General features: G+C 37.1%; 1 protein-coding gene across 13 annotated transcripts in view; it reads left to right on the top strand.

Annotated features, from left to right (window-relative positions):
- ppip5k1.L (diphosphoinositol pentakisphosphate kinase 1 L homeolog) overlaps positions 1–17,870 on the top strand; it is a 104,995-nt gene extending 87,125 nt beyond the window's left edge. For 7 of the 13 annotated variants that reach the window (XM_018253158.2, XM_018253157.2, XM_018253155.2 and 4 more), the window contains 3 exons: positions 10,210–10,347; positions 12,262–12,372; positions 13,681–17,870. In XM_018253158.2, the coding sequence (XP_018108647.1) occupies positions 10,210–10,347; positions 12,262–12,372; positions 13,681–14,135 (704 nt within the window). In that variant the 3' untranslated portion in view covers positions 14,136–17,870. Of the gene's footprint in view, positions 1–4,732; positions 4,913–10,209; positions 10,348–12,261; positions 12,373–13,680 lie in introns of all 13 variants that reach the window. The other 6 variants (XM_041586813.1, XM_041586818.1, XM_041586817.1 and 3 more) reach the window with 1 other exon arrangement.
- Positions 17,871–18,319: the final 449 nt, after the last annotated feature.

The following is an 18,319-nucleotide window of genomic DNA, read 5'->3' as shown; positions in this document are numbered from 1 at the left end:
TAACTCCCTGTCAATTGTACACTTCTTTTGTTTGGTTGTTAACGCATATTCTTTCTCTATTATTATACTCTGAGTCTTTTATCTTATCCGATCCTGTCCTATCTGCAACCGGAACAATAGTCTCCGCCCAGGTCCTGACACACACGTGGGATTAAGGCGTGAGAATACCAAAATCCTGTGTGTGTGTCTTCGCCCTGCACTCAGGGGTTGTCATTTATAAACACTGGGCAAATTTGCACCAGGGCAGTAACCCATGGCACCAATCAGATGATTTCTTTCAGTGTTCAACCTGCAGCTAACTGAAAAAAGTGAATTACTAATTGGTTGCTATGGGTTACTGCCTTGGTGCAAATTTGCCCAGTGTTTATAAACGAGCCCCTGGGTGTTTTAGTCAGTACTAGCCTCTCAAGGAGAACTGGGACATTCAGGACCTCTTCCCAAAAATCTCATTCCATAAATATTCTACATTTTATGGACAGTTCCTTTTGTATGCTTCCATTTCTTGGAAATCAGCATTCCCAAGCAGTACCTTCCTGCTAACAAAGGCATCTGCAATGCCTTAGGCAGTGTGTTCATGGAGAAGGGTGTTTTGAATACACATGTTCTCTTTGGGGGACTGTTACCACCACTATTTTTGTCCTCACAAGCTCTCTCCCTCACAAAACAGATTCTTTAGTTGCCTTTCACTTCCCCTGTTTTAGTTAATTGTATTTTGCTGTTTTTTACTAGATATTCCTATTTGAATAGGATTGTCATACAATTCTTATCTCCTTATGTACCACTTGTCTTGTTTAGTGCCCAGTTTTAATTTAGACTCTTCCAGCAGCATTCTCAACTGTAGCTCATTGCCATCTATTTTGTTTGAACACAGCCCTGTGGCATAATAACTATGCTTGAGCCTTATCTCATCCTACTAGTTAACCATAGTTTCTAAACTGCAATGTTTTCAGTCAGGCCCTTGCCCGGTTGCAGGGTCTCCCAAACTTTTGCAGGGACATTTCACCCTCTAGTACCCAGAATTAAGTGGCTAAACTAAATTTAACATAATTGTAATCTTTTTTTTTAACATATCAATTTCCTTTTAAATTGAAATAAGCTCCACCTTCATTTGTGTTTGTATATCCGCATTTTTATTACAACTAAATTTGTTTCTTTTTAAAAAAACATTTCCCCGATATGACCAATCTTATAATAGTATGCCGTCATGCCCATGTATGACAGTGCCTTTATATGTTTGTATCTCTGTTTGCCAGTGCATGTGCTGCTTCAGCCATTTTAGATGTTTTCTAACTTATATGGTCACTAATATCGTTTAGTCTTGTTAACTTTTAACACTAATGAATCCTTTTGCTGACTGAGGGCCTACTAAACCAATTTTTCATTCGTTCCTTCATAGTGAAATAGTAAATATGGATTAGCATAGGAACAAATGCTCGGCAAATGTTAATGCCGTTGTCTTGCTGTTTTTTTTATCTACATCAGACATGAAAGTACAACTGCAAAGCTGAAAACAATCAATCGGGGAATCTAAGCATGTACTGTTATCTAAACATATCCAAATGTTCTGAAACCCAAAATTCAGGATATTATTCTAAACTGATTTGTGATTGAGACCATGCAACTATGACTAAAGTATAATCCTCTTAAGGTGGCCATACACAGAGAGATCCGCTCGTTTGGCAATGTCACCAACCTAGCGTATCTCTCCCCGATATGCCCACCTTGAGGTGGGCAATATCGGGCTTATCCGATCATGGGCCCTAGGGCCCAACGATCGGATCCTAACGATGGCTAACGGGGCGGTCAGATTGCCGGACCACATCAACGAACAGATGCGGCCGCGATCCGACAGGATTTTTAGTCCCGTCCGATTTACTTCTGGTCCATTTGTTTATGCATAGGTTTAAGTTTCCATTATACAATATGTTTTGAGATAAAAAAAAAGATGATCTCATACAAATAAACAATTTTAGTACTTGGGGAGGATTATAAGAGGACCAGTGTCAAAAGAGTTCTTGTGCAGTTCAGTGGTGTTTCTCTCTACAGGCCATACATAAATGAAAGGGGTTGTTACTGGTAATTCTGTGCCCATGGGAAATAAATAGCAACTGTTTTTTGCAAGTTACATACCCAGTGATATTATACTATACCTTTTCTGTGTAGGTGACCTTTCTTGCTCACAGAGGAAGGATGGGGCTATGGGAAAAATACTGAAGCCGATAGCTTGGATGGATGCTGAAACTGCACATGGCATCATAAGTGACACCTTCATAGAAACCATTAAGAATAACTAAACCCTAAAACAAATGGCTAGTATGTTATATACTGAGCTTATTGCATCAACCTAAAGGTTCATCGCCTCTATAACAGTAATGATTCAGGCTTTCTTAGCTGTCAAAGGAGCTCACCGTTTTGGATTTTATTAGGCGTGTCAGTGACATGCACATGCTCAGTGGGCTCTGAGCAGCTGAGAGAAGCTTAGGGGTTGTCACAAATCATCAAGCTGAAAATGAGGTTCACATTAGTGATGTGCGGGCCGACCTCGTAGTGCTCCTCGCAGGTGCCACCTTGAAATGCCGGCATCCGACTTTCGGGTTCCGTTTTTTTAGTGTCACGTCTGCTCACCACGCCCCTTTTGTGACGTCATCGGCGGGGTGGCGCAGGCCTATAAAAGGACCCCCGGAAGCGGGTATTAGCAGGGCGAGTTAGGGAAACCCTGACCCACATATCACTAGTTCACATGTCATTGAAGCTGATGCTACAGGGCTAAGTATTCTGATACAAATTGCACATTCTAATTTGTTTTGTAATTTTATATAATGATAGATAGATAGATAGATAGATAGATAGATGATTGATAGATAGATGATTGATAGATAGATGATAGATAGATAGCATGCAGCTGACTGAAAAAAAAAAGTAATCACTGATTGGTTGCTATGGGTTACTGCCCAGATGCAAATTTGGCCGGTGTTTATAAATGAGCCCCAGTGTATAGCATTTTAGCATTTTCTACCCTACCTCTTTGTTAAGCTTTTGTTCTCCTTTAAAACCATGCAAAAAGAAAACATCTATCTTCACCTTTTAATGATTCCTTATACTTATAACCATTCGGTGCTATAGATTTGAACGTTTTCCACTTAATATAATTACTTATTTCATGGTGAGGCTTTCTAAGTTGCTTAGTTGTACTTTTCCTTCTCTTATTCACATTATATTCTTACCACTTGGTAGACAGTAGAAGTATTTTCTCCAACAGAGCAATATTTGTTTTTTTTATCTATTGAAAACCATATTTCAATCTGAGTGCTGAATTTTCATCTATTAAAATTCTTTATTCCTTGTGAATCCTACAACCATATTTGTAAGAATATGGGTGCTAAAGTGCCCTACCCATAGTAAACCGTTACATTTGATCAGTCTACTACAAGTTAGAAAATGAAAACAAAGATCTGATTGGTTGCTGCACTTGTGCAAATTATCACCTATGTTTGTCACTCATCTTAATGACAATGAACACCAGTGTTTTGGGTGGGGTTTTCCATCAATGGAAACATGTCCAGCACAGAAAACCCCGGGTGTTACAGTCTAATGTTTGTAAATATATGTGCTTGAAACAAAGTGGAGTTTTGAATTTAGTTGAGGTGATTTCTAGAGTATGTTTTATGTTTGAGCAGACATTTCTTGAGTTTATTTATGAGTATCTGAGAGAATAATGCCATTATAAATTTTGATACAACCTTACCGTTCCTGAATTTGATTTTTTGACTTGTAATATCAAGCCTCCATGTGAAGCCCTATATATATATAGTTAACAGACAATTTGTGTAAACATTTCATTTTGTAACTCAGTGGTTTGACTTTTTGATTATTAATGCCTTGCAGATATTTTTTCCTGACATGAGTAACAGTAGAAATGGCCTTATGCAACATTAAGAAAATTGAGTTGTCATGTATCAGTGACACTACAAAATGCTATTGACCGCCAGAGGAAACCAGGATCATTTATAGTGCTTGGTAGGCAAAATATAACCCTCAAAACAAAAGCTAATGTGATGGCTCAGGACTAGGCATAATGCGACAATATGAATACCCAGCAGCACCAACTGCTCTTAATGTTTGCCATTGAAACATTTGTGTAGCCTGAAAAACATATGCTATAAAACATTGAACTTAAGTTCAATTCATCCAAGTCTATTAATGAACTCATGATTTTCTTTTCTGCATTCTTACAGAGGTATCCTTAAATCCTTTCTGCAGGTTTCTCTGTATATCATACAATAAATATTCCTTCAGTTGATCGGTGATGTTTGGTAGGCCAGTAATGAAGACAGCCACAATTGTAATATATGTTCTTCAGTTTTTATAAATTGGGATTTACCTGAATATATAACACACAGAATTATGATTATACTCCTAAAGCAGAGTTTTCTGTTAAGCTATTGGGAATGTTATCGACTGTGATCAAGAAACCGTAACCTAAAAGCATGGTGAGTTTCTAAACTGTAAAAGTCAACTGAGATTATAAAATTGCTAGAGCATTTTTTTATTTACTGGCAATTTTTCATTATATTTTATAATCTATGTATCATTGTACTGTAGAAGTGAAAGACCATGCGATTTAAAGCATTTCCTGACTCTTCGTCACATGCTTCCCCTTCCTTTCTCTCCATTTTCCCACCCTCATGCTTTTTTCTTTCCTTGTTGCTTGTCATGGGCCATTTTCCTCCAGAATGCCTGGAAGACCACGAGGTCGCCCAGCTGCTGCGCCGCTTTTCCTGTGACTGCGCCCAGTCTCGGAACATCTGTCTGGATCGGGCTATGGCCCACCACCTGCACCAGTGCTACTACCACCTGCGTCTCTTCAAGAACTGGCTGATCTCGGGCCATGACGATTTGGAGTGCCTCTACGGTACTGCACGCTTGCAGCTGTGCCTTCTGCTGTGGTGGCCGAGACAGTTGCACTGTCTGCTTTATGGAATGCAAACTGCAATGAAAACTATTTCATTTGACCCCTCCTTTCCTGCTCCATGGAAAGATGCAAAATGAGCACTTGAATGTCTCTTTGACCTATAACTTGCTCATAAATTTTCCAAGTATCCCTTTACAGTAGTTTGTTGAGCTTCTGTACGTTGTGGTGTTGCAGTGCATAATGTACGGCTGTTTAAAGGCTAATTTTGTACCCGAGCGCTTTGCCTGGTTGCTGTTTTTGTAAAGAAAAATTAACAAATAGGGTAGTCAGCCCATTCTGTCTTGCTTGTTTTTTTTTTAATTAACTGAGACACATCATCTGCTGGCATCAGTTAAGCAAGCTTGTATGGATATTTTGAAACGACCTCCAAATGTAAACTGTGTGAACTGTAAAGGCTACAGTTGCTTCCTTGATCAAGTAACCATATACTTACTTTGCAACACCAAAAAAAAAACATGATTCACTTTTATTATAATGGCTTAACTAGGGACTTTTCAACCAAAAATATGTAACATGGTATTATGTAGATTAACATGAAATAGTATAGGTCTCTGTCACATCACATACCTCCCAACATTTTGGAAGTAAAAAGAGGGACAAAAAAATGTTTTCACATGTAGAACAGCTAAATGTTCTGACCACGCCCCTTTCTGTGGCCACACCCCCTAATTACCATGTTCATTTTACAAAATTTGGCAGGTTATGAAAGTTTGAAAATATTTCTCCTTATCTAAACTGTTTTTTTGTGTCTCAAAATTGTTACAAAGTATCTTATTTGCACCTGTTAGCTATTCTGTACTCTCTGCTAAAAGCCAATTGAGAGTGAGAGACTTTGTTTCTTTTTCTGGCTGTTCAGTGCAGAGAAAATAGGGACTTTACAGTACAAATGAGGGACTGCAGGTTGAGCTGTCAAAAGAGGGACTGTCCCTCCAAAAAAGGGAGAGTTATGAGGTAGGAGGTATGACACCACTATATGAATGCTTGATTCAGTGCTGTAAAATCCATGTTTGCTCATGCCGTCTTCAAGAGCAACGTCATCCTCACATATCTCAAGTACACCAAAGGAATGGTAGTTACCCCCAAATGCTTGTGCTATCCATCTTTTTGTAATAAATGCTCTCCCCTGCGTTCCATTTCAGTCGGCTCAATTGCAGGGGAGGGCAGGTCCAGACACACTCAATTCTTCTATATGGTCCGATCCTCACGAAACGCAGGGGAGCGCAGCCCAAAGATAGCTGGCCAGTTCTTAGTCATTGGTCGGGCAGGCTAATTGCTCCTATACATAAACTGTTGTAAGTAGAATTTGGAGATATATAACAATGTCTATATAGAGCTTAATCTGGTTTTGGCTCTCGCAATTTAGGTAGAAATGTATATTGCCAAAGAGGGTTATGACAACAGCTTACACTTCTCTAAGTTAAAAACATATAGAGGCATATTTTGTTCTAAAATATTTTGTACAGTGGTATTATTTCCAAAGTATGCAGAGATGTGAAGGATGATGGTGGCTTCAGAAAAAAAGTAAATGTTACAGATGTGTTTGTACAGCTTTCATGAGAGACTGTGCTTGGCGGTGCCTTTGGGGGGGGTGTATGGAGGTCTGTGTGCCTGGTAATTCATGTCAAATCGATGTTTGAAATTGTCAAAATACTCACTTGGTAAGTGATCTCCTTAGGTAAGAAATATTTATTTAAAGAAAGAACTTCTTAGTCCCGTTGAATTGATAATATTTATTATTATTCATATTTTACTGTAAATATATATATATATATATACAATATTATACATGCAAGACTATTCTCAGACCTTTAAATTATATTGGGAGGTAAACGGTTCCTCACAATACAACAATATCGTATTCTGAATCTACAAGGGTCTAAATGAATAATGTTTCTTTCTATCTTTTGTATGGCTTCAACTCTTAGAGGCACATTTATCAAGGGTTACATTTCGAATTTATGTTTTTTAAAACGCCCATGAACTCGAAATTTTGTAAACTCGGGTGAATAGGATCGACCTGAAAATTTGATTGAAACTCGAAACTTATTCTAAAACTCGATTCTAGTTTTTTCTCCGAAAAGAACTCGAATGTCAACTCCAAACTGATCCCTGGATGTCTCCCATTGACTTAAACAGCAATTCGGCAGGTTTTAGGTGGTGAATAGTCAAATTTGAGTTCTTAAATGGCAAGTGTATGATAAATCTTGAAAATCTAATTCAAATTTTTTGACAAACTCTAATCGAATTTAAATAACGCCCTAGTTTGGCAGTTTTGACCATATAAAAACTCGAAAATTTGAATTTCGAATTCAAATTTTCAATTTGACCCTTGATAAATCTGCCCCTTAGAGTCTTTCTAATTTCCAATTCACATTTTTTCCATTCATTTTAGTGTTGGCCTTGTTCACACTACAGGCTTTCAAATTCAGTGCATAAGAAACCATGATCTCACTGGATAGCATCACATAAAAAGCCTTTTTGCAAATGTCTAGTGGGCCTCAATCTGACACACAGGGGCGCTCCGCCAATGAGGCGAGTTGAGGCACTTTCCTCATACAGCAGCGCCTCTCTGGTTGCCAGGGGTGGCAAAAATGCACTGCAAAACCCAACCCGGAAATTCAGCTCTTCTAGCACAATTGCGCTCTCTGCACTAGCGACTTGGACCTGTCCGGCACTGAAGGTTAGAGGCGGGGGGGGCAGCAAAAACTAAGGCCGCCTCGGGCAGCAAATTGTGCAGGATCGCCCCTGCTGACACACACACTCACACAACAGTGCACATCAGGTACTAGTAAACTACTCAGGAGAAGTCTGGAGTAAGTGATATGTAACCATCACTGCATATATAACCCTAGATTACCATCTTTTCCCAGTGCAAACACACAAAATTTCCCACAATTAATATATATTTGTCTTTTAGCTTTTCTGATCCATAACCCAATATATAAATATTATTAGCCATGGGTTCTTAAATGTGCACATTTTATCCTTAATGACTTAAGCCTTCATATATTGACTCCGTATAATAGCAATTTTATTCCATGCAAGCTTTAGAGCAGTCTATATCCAAGTCTATATCCAAACTATGTCACACTGTCTCCATATTTTATTTGACTTGTTATGCCTAATTACAAAGTTCCTATGGGGGTTTGTGCATCTGTATGTATAGATAATTTATATGTTATTCAAGGACTGTCCAGAGATGGGCCCCAGGTTGGTTACTTATTTTGGACTGTATTTTTGGTTTTAAAGGTACTAAAGCAGCGATAGTAGTACCCTGCAGCGAGAAAAGGTTAATATTTACTAAAATATAGGAGAACCTATTACAAGTTGATTCTGACATTTTTGTGATTTTTCCATGTGGTAAAACTATTTTAAATAGAGGTGTTTTCATACATACTTCTCCCTCAGTTTCTTTTCTCCACCCTTAACTATTGCAAAATAAATCATTTTTAGGCAGTCGAGTGGAGATGTGCATTATATCTAGCTTTGTTTAATTCTGTAGTGGTAGGTTTTAAGTAATGTATTAAAGGGGACTTAGCCAAAAATAAAAGCCTATTTTCAGGTGCAATACTCAAAAACAAATATACTTTAAATATATATATATATATATATATATATATATATATATATATATATATATATATATATATATATATATATATATATATATATATATATATATATATATATATATATATATATATATATATTCTTTTAAAAAAAAATAGACCTTTGCAATGCATACCCCTGCTCCCCACTGGCTCTTATTGCTCTGCACATAGATTCAAGGGGTCCCTGGATGTACTAATTGGGAATGCTCAGTGGTGCTCCAAAATCTGGACTGTAGGAAAGAAGCGTGCAGGGTTGTTTCTCATTGAGGCTAGAAACATATCTGCATATTGATAATGTGTTAGATTTTGAGTCTGAAACCTGAAAATTGGAACAAAATATTATTAAATATGTAGAACCGGTTAAGATAAAATAAAGCCATACAACAGAAATGTTATCTCCTCTTCAAAATACCTGTAAAATGCATAGATAAAAAGCAAATAAGATCTGCTTTATTGATGCTTTGTGTCATCTATGCTGCTTTGGTAACATATAAAATGTATTGCTTACTTACAGGCAGAACACAAAAAGGAATTTGTGCATAATTTTGAGTTACGACCAATATTAATACTTTTTATCAGGTTGAGTAAACCAATGTAAGCAACATTACAAACAAGGATGAAGTACTTTAAATGTACAAGTTCAGAAAGGATGAAAAAGATCAACTTGTGGTGCTTAGTGGTGTGTTTACAATATGCTAAACACCCTTCTCTGTTGTATCCCATGTGCAGTCAGCGCAGTTAGAGGTCACTGCACGGCAGAAGTAATAACATAACATAGCTTATTCGCCATAGTATAAAATGGTGGCGATTTCTCCATATAGAGGAAGAATGTATAGTGCAGCTACAGCTGTTTATTTGGTCAGCTGAGCAAATCAGATCTTACAATGTAGAGCCTTAAAGGAGAACTGAACCCCAAATGAGAAAAGCCCCATCCACTATCCCCAATAGTCCCCCCTCCTTCCTGCTACCCCCCTGCATAGTGTCAGTCATTCTCAGTTCTCCATGCAGAGTAGTGCAGCAGAGCTCAAGGACGCCATCCTCCGCATATTCAGTTTTCTTCGGATCCTCTTCCTTTTCTTTGGCAATTCATGGAGCTTTGCGGCATATGCACAATTGCCTCAAATACTGAACTGGCTCCAACTGTGCATGCGCCAAATAGCTCAGTGTCGGAGGTCCCATTCTGAAGAAAAGTGAATATGCAGATGATGTCACCCTTGAGCTCCTCTGCGCTATTCTGCATGGAGACGTGATATTGACAGGGACACTTTTTGCACTATGTGGGGAGGAAGCAGGGAGGGGGGACTATTGGGGGGGGAAGTGTGGATTTCTCATTGGGGGGTTTAGTTCTCCTTTAAGGCTCATGTTAACATCTAAAGTATCATTTGTGTATAAAGCATATTGGTGCCCAGTGATATGTTCTCGGGTAAATAAGTTGGGCCATGCCACATAATCAGAGAAAAATGACAAGACAAAAAAATGGTACTTTAATGGGTGTGGCCCTTTCACATACAGAAATATCCCATTGAGTGATCAATGGAATGTATTGTATCTTTTATTGTTGGAAATATTATGGAAAGATTAAATATTTGTCTTTTTTATTATTTTTTTTTCTTAAATCTTTTCCAGGTTTTGAGGGTTGTTCCATGGTACCTACTATCTACCCTCTGGAGACACTTCACAACTCATTGTCCCTCAGGCAGGTTAATGGCTTTTTGACAACAGTTTGTAAACAATTTGCAGAAAACCAGTCAAGAAGATCTTCAGGTAAAATGACTACTACTACTAATTACCTTAGTGTGACCTACAATTGATGTATGAGTGGGGAAACAAGCATATGTGTTTGGATTTCCCTTCCTTGCATGTGATAAAAAAACAAATGCAATAGCAAGTTAGTAACATTACAACACTTTGTTCCTTTTAAATGTGATATGTTACTTTTGGCTGTATACCATTTATAGCATGGGATTATTTAGCATTAGATAGGTGATTGATAGATAGATAGATAGATAGATAGATAGATAGATAGAGGTCAGATTCCCCCATCTACTTTGTCAGTTTGATAAAGGACCTGTTAGGTTTGAAATGTTCCTTTGCCATTTGTGAAATAAAGTCGGTTTTAATATCATCATTTGGGATTGCTGCAAATTCTATGGATTCAGATTCCCCCGTCTTTCATGGACATCCTTTATACTTAAAGGAATTGTTCAGTATAAAAACTGGGTAAATAGATAGGCTGTGCAAAATTAAAAATGTTTCTAATATAGTTATTTAGTCAAAAATGTAATGTATAAAGGTTGGAGTGACTGGATGTCTAACATAATAGCCAGAACCCAACTTCCTGCTTTGCAGCTCTCTTGTTTTCCACTAATTGGTTACCAGGCAGTAACCAATCAGTGACTTGAGGGGGCGGGGCACATGGGTTATAATTGTTTGCTTTTGAATCTGACCTTCAACAATTGCAAACTCACTGAACAACTATGTCCCATGTGGCCTCCGTTAAAGTTGCCGACTAATTCAGAGTCAGAGAGCTGAAAAGCAGGAAGTAGTGTTTTGTTCTGTTAGACATCCAGTCACTCCAGCCTTTATACATTACATTTTTGGCTAACTAACTATATTAGCAACAGTTTTTATTTTGCACAGCCTATCTATTTTTTTATTTTACATGGAACTGTTATTTTAAAGCCCAAATGACACCACATTATGATTAAGAGCCGTAATCAACAGTAGCAACAGATTTTTAATAATGACCATTTATTTAGGAGGCTGAGAGAAAGCAATCAAGGCAGAACTTGCTGCTAAGTGTTCTTTATTGCACACAACATGTTGTGGGCAGGTGCCCTTTATCACTTGATAAAGGGCACCTGCCCGAAACATGTTGTGTGCAATAAAGAACACTTAGCAGCAAGTTCTGCCTTGATTGCTTTCTCTCAGCCGCTTAAATAATTGGTCAAGTTTCTACACCTAGAGCGGGGGTGTTTCACTGAGATTGAGAGCACAGCTACCATTCCCCAGTCATCTGTATATTTCTTTCAGATTTTTAATAATCCTAATGCTGATTAGTTGTGTCACGTAGGCTTTTTGGCAAAATGGGTCTGAACCATGAAGAAAGGTTATTGATTACCTCAGCAAAGTTTTGAGAAATTATAAATTCCAACTAATGCTTTTTTATATGATGAAGATTGTCTTGAAATGTAAAATCTGATTTAGCATAATTAACTGCCACAAAAAAAACCAGATAAGTAAATAAGAGCGGGAAGGACAGCAGACGGGGGGGGGGGATTGAAAAAAAGACTAACATGAGCCAGGCTGTATACTTACAAATAGAGCTGCAGTCAAGCACATCCCCCACTCAGTCTCACCCCCACTCAATCTCACCAGAGCAGCAGCCCATGTCAGCACAGAGCCAAAGTTGTCTTCTCCCTGAAACTTGGATTCCTTAATATTGTCACATAATCAGATTTTTAACAAATGATCTACTCTTGCATTAGAGCAGCAGTGGGAACCTCACTTGTTATTTATACTGAACAATTGATAATAATGTCACTGTGGGAGGGGTGAAGTGGCAGTAGATGTAAAGAAAAACTAAACTGTCAAATTCCTATAAGTAAGATAGGGGGATGGAAAGCACTTAAATGTTGTGTAACAATCTAGCAATTACTCGTGTATTTGTTATAACAGCCGGATGTGACTCCATGATGTCAAGCCATACATCTGATGCTTACTTGCCACATCGAATACTCTCTTCTTCCTCACTTCATTATCGTCACCGCTCAGAGAGGCCTCCCTGGTGTAAGTCAATTTTTTATTTGCTTTTGTTTGTTAATTTGATTATTTTGTGGCTTCTACATTGTCTTTACATATAACATGTATGTATATATAAATGCTGCAAGGGATGGTTTACACAGGGCTGCATGCAACATTATATGCATTAATGTTGGTTATTTGAATATCATTTGTTGTATTTCTAAAGCATTTATAGAGTTGAATCCAAAAGTATGGACACCCCTTGTCAAATTACATGTTTGATTAATTATGTAAATAAATGAAAAGTAGTAACCAACTACTATAGTAGTTGGTTACTATTTTTCATATCCAAAATTAATCAAAACTGTCTTCTACAACAAGACGATACTTATCTTAGCACAAAAGCCATCATGAGCTACTTGAAAAAAAGCTAGCTGAAGGTTTTGGAATGACTCTCACAGCCCCAAAACATCATTGAAAATCTGTGGGAAGGTCTTAAACATTCAAGACAGCTGAAGAATATCTTGGAATTAGAAGTGATCTGCAAGGAAGTGTCTGCAAAAATCCCTACAAAAACTAAACGAAGGATTCTAGCAAAGTACAAAAGGGGTTTTCAAGTTGTGATCTGTGTCAAAGAGGGGTGTTACTAAATACCGATGCCACAAATACTATTTTCTTTGTTTCCATGTTTTACTCAATGAATTAAAATGTAACAGTGCATTAACCTCGGCAGTAACCAAATGAATTTTCTATGGTTTATAACCATAAACTAATCAATAGATAAATGTAATATAGCTTAAAATAGCTGAACATAAAAATAATACAATTTAAAAAGTGCCATTTTGCATACAATACAGATGGTGGATACTCAATGATATTAAACATGTGGGTTCATATATTTAACAGTCATTTTTAAATAACTTTTTTACAAAATGAAGCCTACTGCATGTACCTTTCTCTATTTAAGAGTGCAACACACAATTTAGTTCAACAATCTTAAAAATAAAGATACATGAAACATGACCAATAAGGTCAGGCTAAGAGAATCTGAGATATGAGGGAAAAGGGATGGATATCTGTTTACTCTGCCCTGTCTTCGACAAATGTGAATTTCTTATGCCAATAAGTTTTTGTATATAACTCAGAAGTCAACAGCTGAAACAGATAAAATTCTTGTGCCATCCAGAAGTCCAGACTGGATCATGTATCTCGGCCCTTGCTTCATTTGTAATTTCTTTGTATAGGACTGCATAAAGGAACAGACTTATTTAAGAATGACGTTACTGGATAGAGGCATACGAGAAACTTGCAACTTACACAGTCAAATTAATAATTAAAATTTCCATTTTACAGACAGCAGCGGTCCATCTAGTACAGTGTCCAGCGCAGGTCCATCATCCCCAACCGCTTTAGATCTCTCTGCTCGTTTTAACTTCAGTGATAAAACTTCCCTCACCGAAGAGCAAAGAAAAAAACTAAACCTTGAAGAGAATCTTCAGCTTCAGAATTCAATTGGTGAGGGTCGATCCAACAGCCAGGAGATTCATCAGTTTGAGGAACCGCTTGCTAGTGAATGTTTGACACCAGAGCCTTCCAGTGGTGTGGCTGCACCTGTGCAGCAGTGTGTAGAGCATGAGCTTCAGATCGGCCTAGAATCATTTGGAGAGGCTTCAGTTCCCAGTCAAGCACTATCAGAGCTTTCAGACCAGAGCATGAAAACACATAATCAAAAGTTTCCCCTCCTGTCTCCTGTAGATGAGCAGATGATAACAGAATTAGCCCTTCAAGGTAGGGAGACATCTCTTTAACAACTGGAACAACAAAAGAAGTAAGTTGGCCTGGTAAAGGTTTATGAACGTGGCCTATAACACGGATCTCTGGAGTTGCCACTAGTCTTCAGCACTGAATGACGTGATACTGCAGCAAGTTTAATCCAAACTGATGACAAAAATACAGTAAACATTTACAGACTCAAGCAAAAAATCCTGTTTATTTGACCAGACATTCTGTACAACCATTTCAAAGGAAAGGATGCATAGTGCACAAATCAGCCATATAAAATATATAACTATCCAGTATTACATGTAACCCCTGTTACATCTGTTGTCATTGAAAACTTCTCTTCACCAGCTAATGGGCAGCATGTAAGGAAGTGTTTTGTAGGTTTTATAAAGGTTTGCACTTGATTAGTTGCAATGCTGTCTTTAAGGCATAAACCATAACAATAAGAAGCTCAATCCTTCTGGACATGGTCATTACACAGAATGGTAAGGCGTTTCTAACCAGCTGAAATGACACTTTTCACATTTGAGTTTTAATGGCGGATCATAAACTTTAGTCAGTTAATATATTCTGATATCACTGGCATTCAATTAAAATGTGATAGAGATAAATTGAGTACTGAGATCAATGAAGTCTGACTTTGTTTTGCTGATTTTAAAAAAAAGAAAAAGGCTAACAATTACAATTGCACAAGAAAATGAAGCAATGGGAAATACCTTCACACCTACCTTTTTCAAACCACTCACAGCCGTCCTTATTTATAGTTCTTCAAGATGGGATACTGTGCAAAAGTAGGTGGGTGATTCAGCCATTTATATAAATTCAGAAAGTAAACCACAGCTGGTTAAATAATAATCAAAAGTAATTTTTGCTGTGACATTATTATACATTTTATTGGACTTTTTGTTTCTTTTTTTTCCAGTGAATGTACTTTGAATACAGGAACTTCACTTGTTTGTTCATAGGCAAGCTTGTGACCCACATCTGTTCTGTTGCAGCTTCTAAGCATACAGATAGAGTAAAGACGCAACAGCAGTAGGTACTAATAAAGAAGCTTATGCAGGGCCATTATAAAACAATTTTGCTATATTTCTAAAGTCAGTCTGGGTGAGCAACAGATGTTTTTGCTGCACCAATAAAGAAATCTGCTTGGATAAACAGTTCCTACAGTGCAGCAAAGAAAGGGGTTTCATATATTGCAGCAAACTATAATATGGCACATGGGAAAGAATACCTGCTGCTCCCCTGGCTGTTTACTTAGCCTCTTCTAAGGCAGCTTTATGGCCCATATATGAAGGGTTTGGTCACATATCAGTGGAAAATACCATCAGCTAGTGGATTCATCTTATCCTTGTAGGTCTGCCCTGGTTGTGCCAGAGGGCAAACAGATCAACCCACTTGGTCCACTAATTAGATGGCCACATATTGCAAAAATCTGTCTTTGGTGTCTTAACAAATGAGCAGATCTTAGTGTATACATTTAACCAAGGAGATCAGTAGCTAAGGTAATGGCACATGGACTGCTTAGAGCAACTATTTTTGGATGTGTAAAAATATGCTCAAAGAGCACCCAGAACTGGCCAGTTGGCCATTACCTAAAAGTAGGGTTCTCGCTTCTTAAAGAGAGTTTCTGCAAGCACTCTCTTTAATGGACATGCTCTAATCTATTTTGATTAGATTTTATAAAGCAGTTTTTTTGCTTAAAGCAAACATGACACAATTATAACTCTAAACTAATGAACTCTGTGGTTTTTAGGTTTGAACTGTATCATTACATAAGGAACTTGATGCAACTAAGGATTAATCTGTATGGTATACTGATTCTACATCAGAGCACATTGCACTTGGACATACATATTAGTTATTGTTTATTAGACCGTTTTCCAGCTTCACTCCGACTGTGGTGCCAAAACAAGGGCCAAATGGTGAAGCTCCTTATTCTATTGATATCTGATGACTATAACTGATCATTTATTTGATGTCAATGAAAGTGAAGCTGTATTGCAAACATGATCACATGTATACTGTTTCTGGACCTGGCGATTATAATATACACACAATTTGCAGACGTTCGCTTGTGCTGTTTTTAATTATTAGCTCAGTCATTGCATCAGATTCATATGGATGGTAAATAGAACACTTTATAGATTTTACTTGGGCATTGGTTTTCTTTTATTCTGCTGCCAATTATGGGACATCCATCTTTTCGGGCTACCAATTTAGAGGCAGACGTTACTTTCTCTAAACATTATTTGGAACAAAATAGATTTTGTTTTATTATAAACAGCCTGTCTCATGGATATATTAATATGCCAAATCACATTTACAAACAAGCATTTATTGTTTTTTAATCAATGTAGTACATCAGGGGAAACCCATGAGGAAGTTTAAAACTATTTTAGAAAATAAACTTTTTTTCATTGAAACCAGTAGCCAGTTATATTAATGGCAGCTGTTGGATTAGATGTACTATTTTCACGATGACAGAGCTATTACGATTGAAAAGAGATGAATCTATATTATATAAAATGATCTATATTGTTAAATGTTTAATTTATATATTTAATCCAGATGTTTGGAGCTGGTACTACTGTGCAGAATACAGTAGGCTTGTTGCAGTTCGACATCATTATATGATGGGTAGACGTAGAGTGCAGCTAACCATTGCCACTAGTTATCCGACGCAGCTCTGGATTTGTAAATGGTTGTACATGTTGTGCAGTAGTGCAGTGTCGTTTGTCTGTTTCTGTTATGAGATTGGCATCATGTTCCTGAGATTTTTAAAACGGTGTAGTGAGTATTGTGTTTATCTACTGTTCCATATACTGTATTTGATTCTGTCATTCAGAATGAAGAAGGGAAACTGTTTCTGAATATCCGTATGTCCAATGAACAACATTGAGGAACTTCATGTTATAAGCTTTGAGTATGTGGCGCCACGTTGAAATCAGCCAACAAGTGGCTTCAGTTTATGGGTTATATCAAGGTGTACTGCCTGTGTCACTGCCATTGGTATGGGTTGGATATTCCTCGAGAATTTCCCTGTTTTAGAGGCATCTATTATTACAATGTCATGTCTAACAGTATATTGTATGCGCTAGAGACAAGCTGTAGAATAAAACAAGACAAGTAAATCCGGTGGCAAATCTGGAGCAATTGCTCCATTCGTTCAATTATATTCAATAGAAAAGTATTCAGTTTTCAAATAAATTAATGGTATGCTTTATGTCCAGAATACTAATGAGATTGATCCTTCTTTGCAAAATGTGTACGTTATAAATTATCTATTACATTTTTTATTTTATTTTTTTTCTTCAGATTTTTCAATTGACCAAAACCAAGATCCAAAGTAGTTAAGGGAATTGAATTAGTTATGTGATATTGCTATTTCATTTAAACAGTCATTGACTATTTCTTCTCTATAGTAAACCTGAATTCTTGACCTGCCTGTTTTATCTCTCTTTTTTTTTTTTTTTTTTTAAATGTTTTTTGTACCATTATACCAAAACACCTTCAAGCCCTCTACATTAAATACATTTAAATATTTTAAATAAACTTTCTCATCTAGGCAATATATATATACAATGATGGTCAATCTCTAAAACATTGTCTTAAGTTGGGACATCTGATTTGCTTGTCTTTTTGCTTAAATAAGCTATACAGTCTTACGTTTTCTAAGCCATGAAAGTTGTTTTATGGTTGCACTGTTTGAATGGAAACACTCCTGTCTGAAAGCAATAAAGTTGTTTTTGGAAAATTAACTTTTCAAGTTTTTAAGCCTATTTATTTGCGTTTGCTAATATTATTTTACATACAGAGTACAGAGTAATATTTGTGTCTATCTGTACTTGGCAGCATTGGACAACTGAACAATTCATGGCATTTCTGTGCAGCTCCAGTGCTAGGTACAGCTTGTAAATACTGAATATTCAACCCATATCAAAGTGAATAAGATGAGTAAAATGTAATAACACAGAAAAATTGTAAAAAAATAAATAAATACTTGTGTAATGCTTTGTGTCTTGTTGACATCACTAGCAGTCAAAGACAAAATAAGAGTAAGCAGTATAAAATGCGTACATTGATCAAAAAGTAGAGGCATCACACCAAATATATTAAAAAAAAAAAAAATACCCATAGAGTGGAGTTAAAGAGAGGGGTTCACAGTTCACCCCAGTCTAAGGGTTCATCCCATCAACTGAAAAAATAG

This window comes from Xenopus laevis, chromosome 3L, assembly GCF_017654675.1.
Source record: "Xenopus laevis strain J_2021 chromosome 3L, Xenopus_laevis_v10.1, whole genome shotgun sequence".
In the NCBI taxonomy this organism is placed as follows: domain Eukaryota; kingdom Metazoa; phylum Chordata; class Amphibia; order Anura; family Pipidae; genus Xenopus; species Xenopus laevis.
Note: the sequence above shows the minus strand (reverse complement) of the source record. Positions and strands in the feature narration are given on the sequence as shown.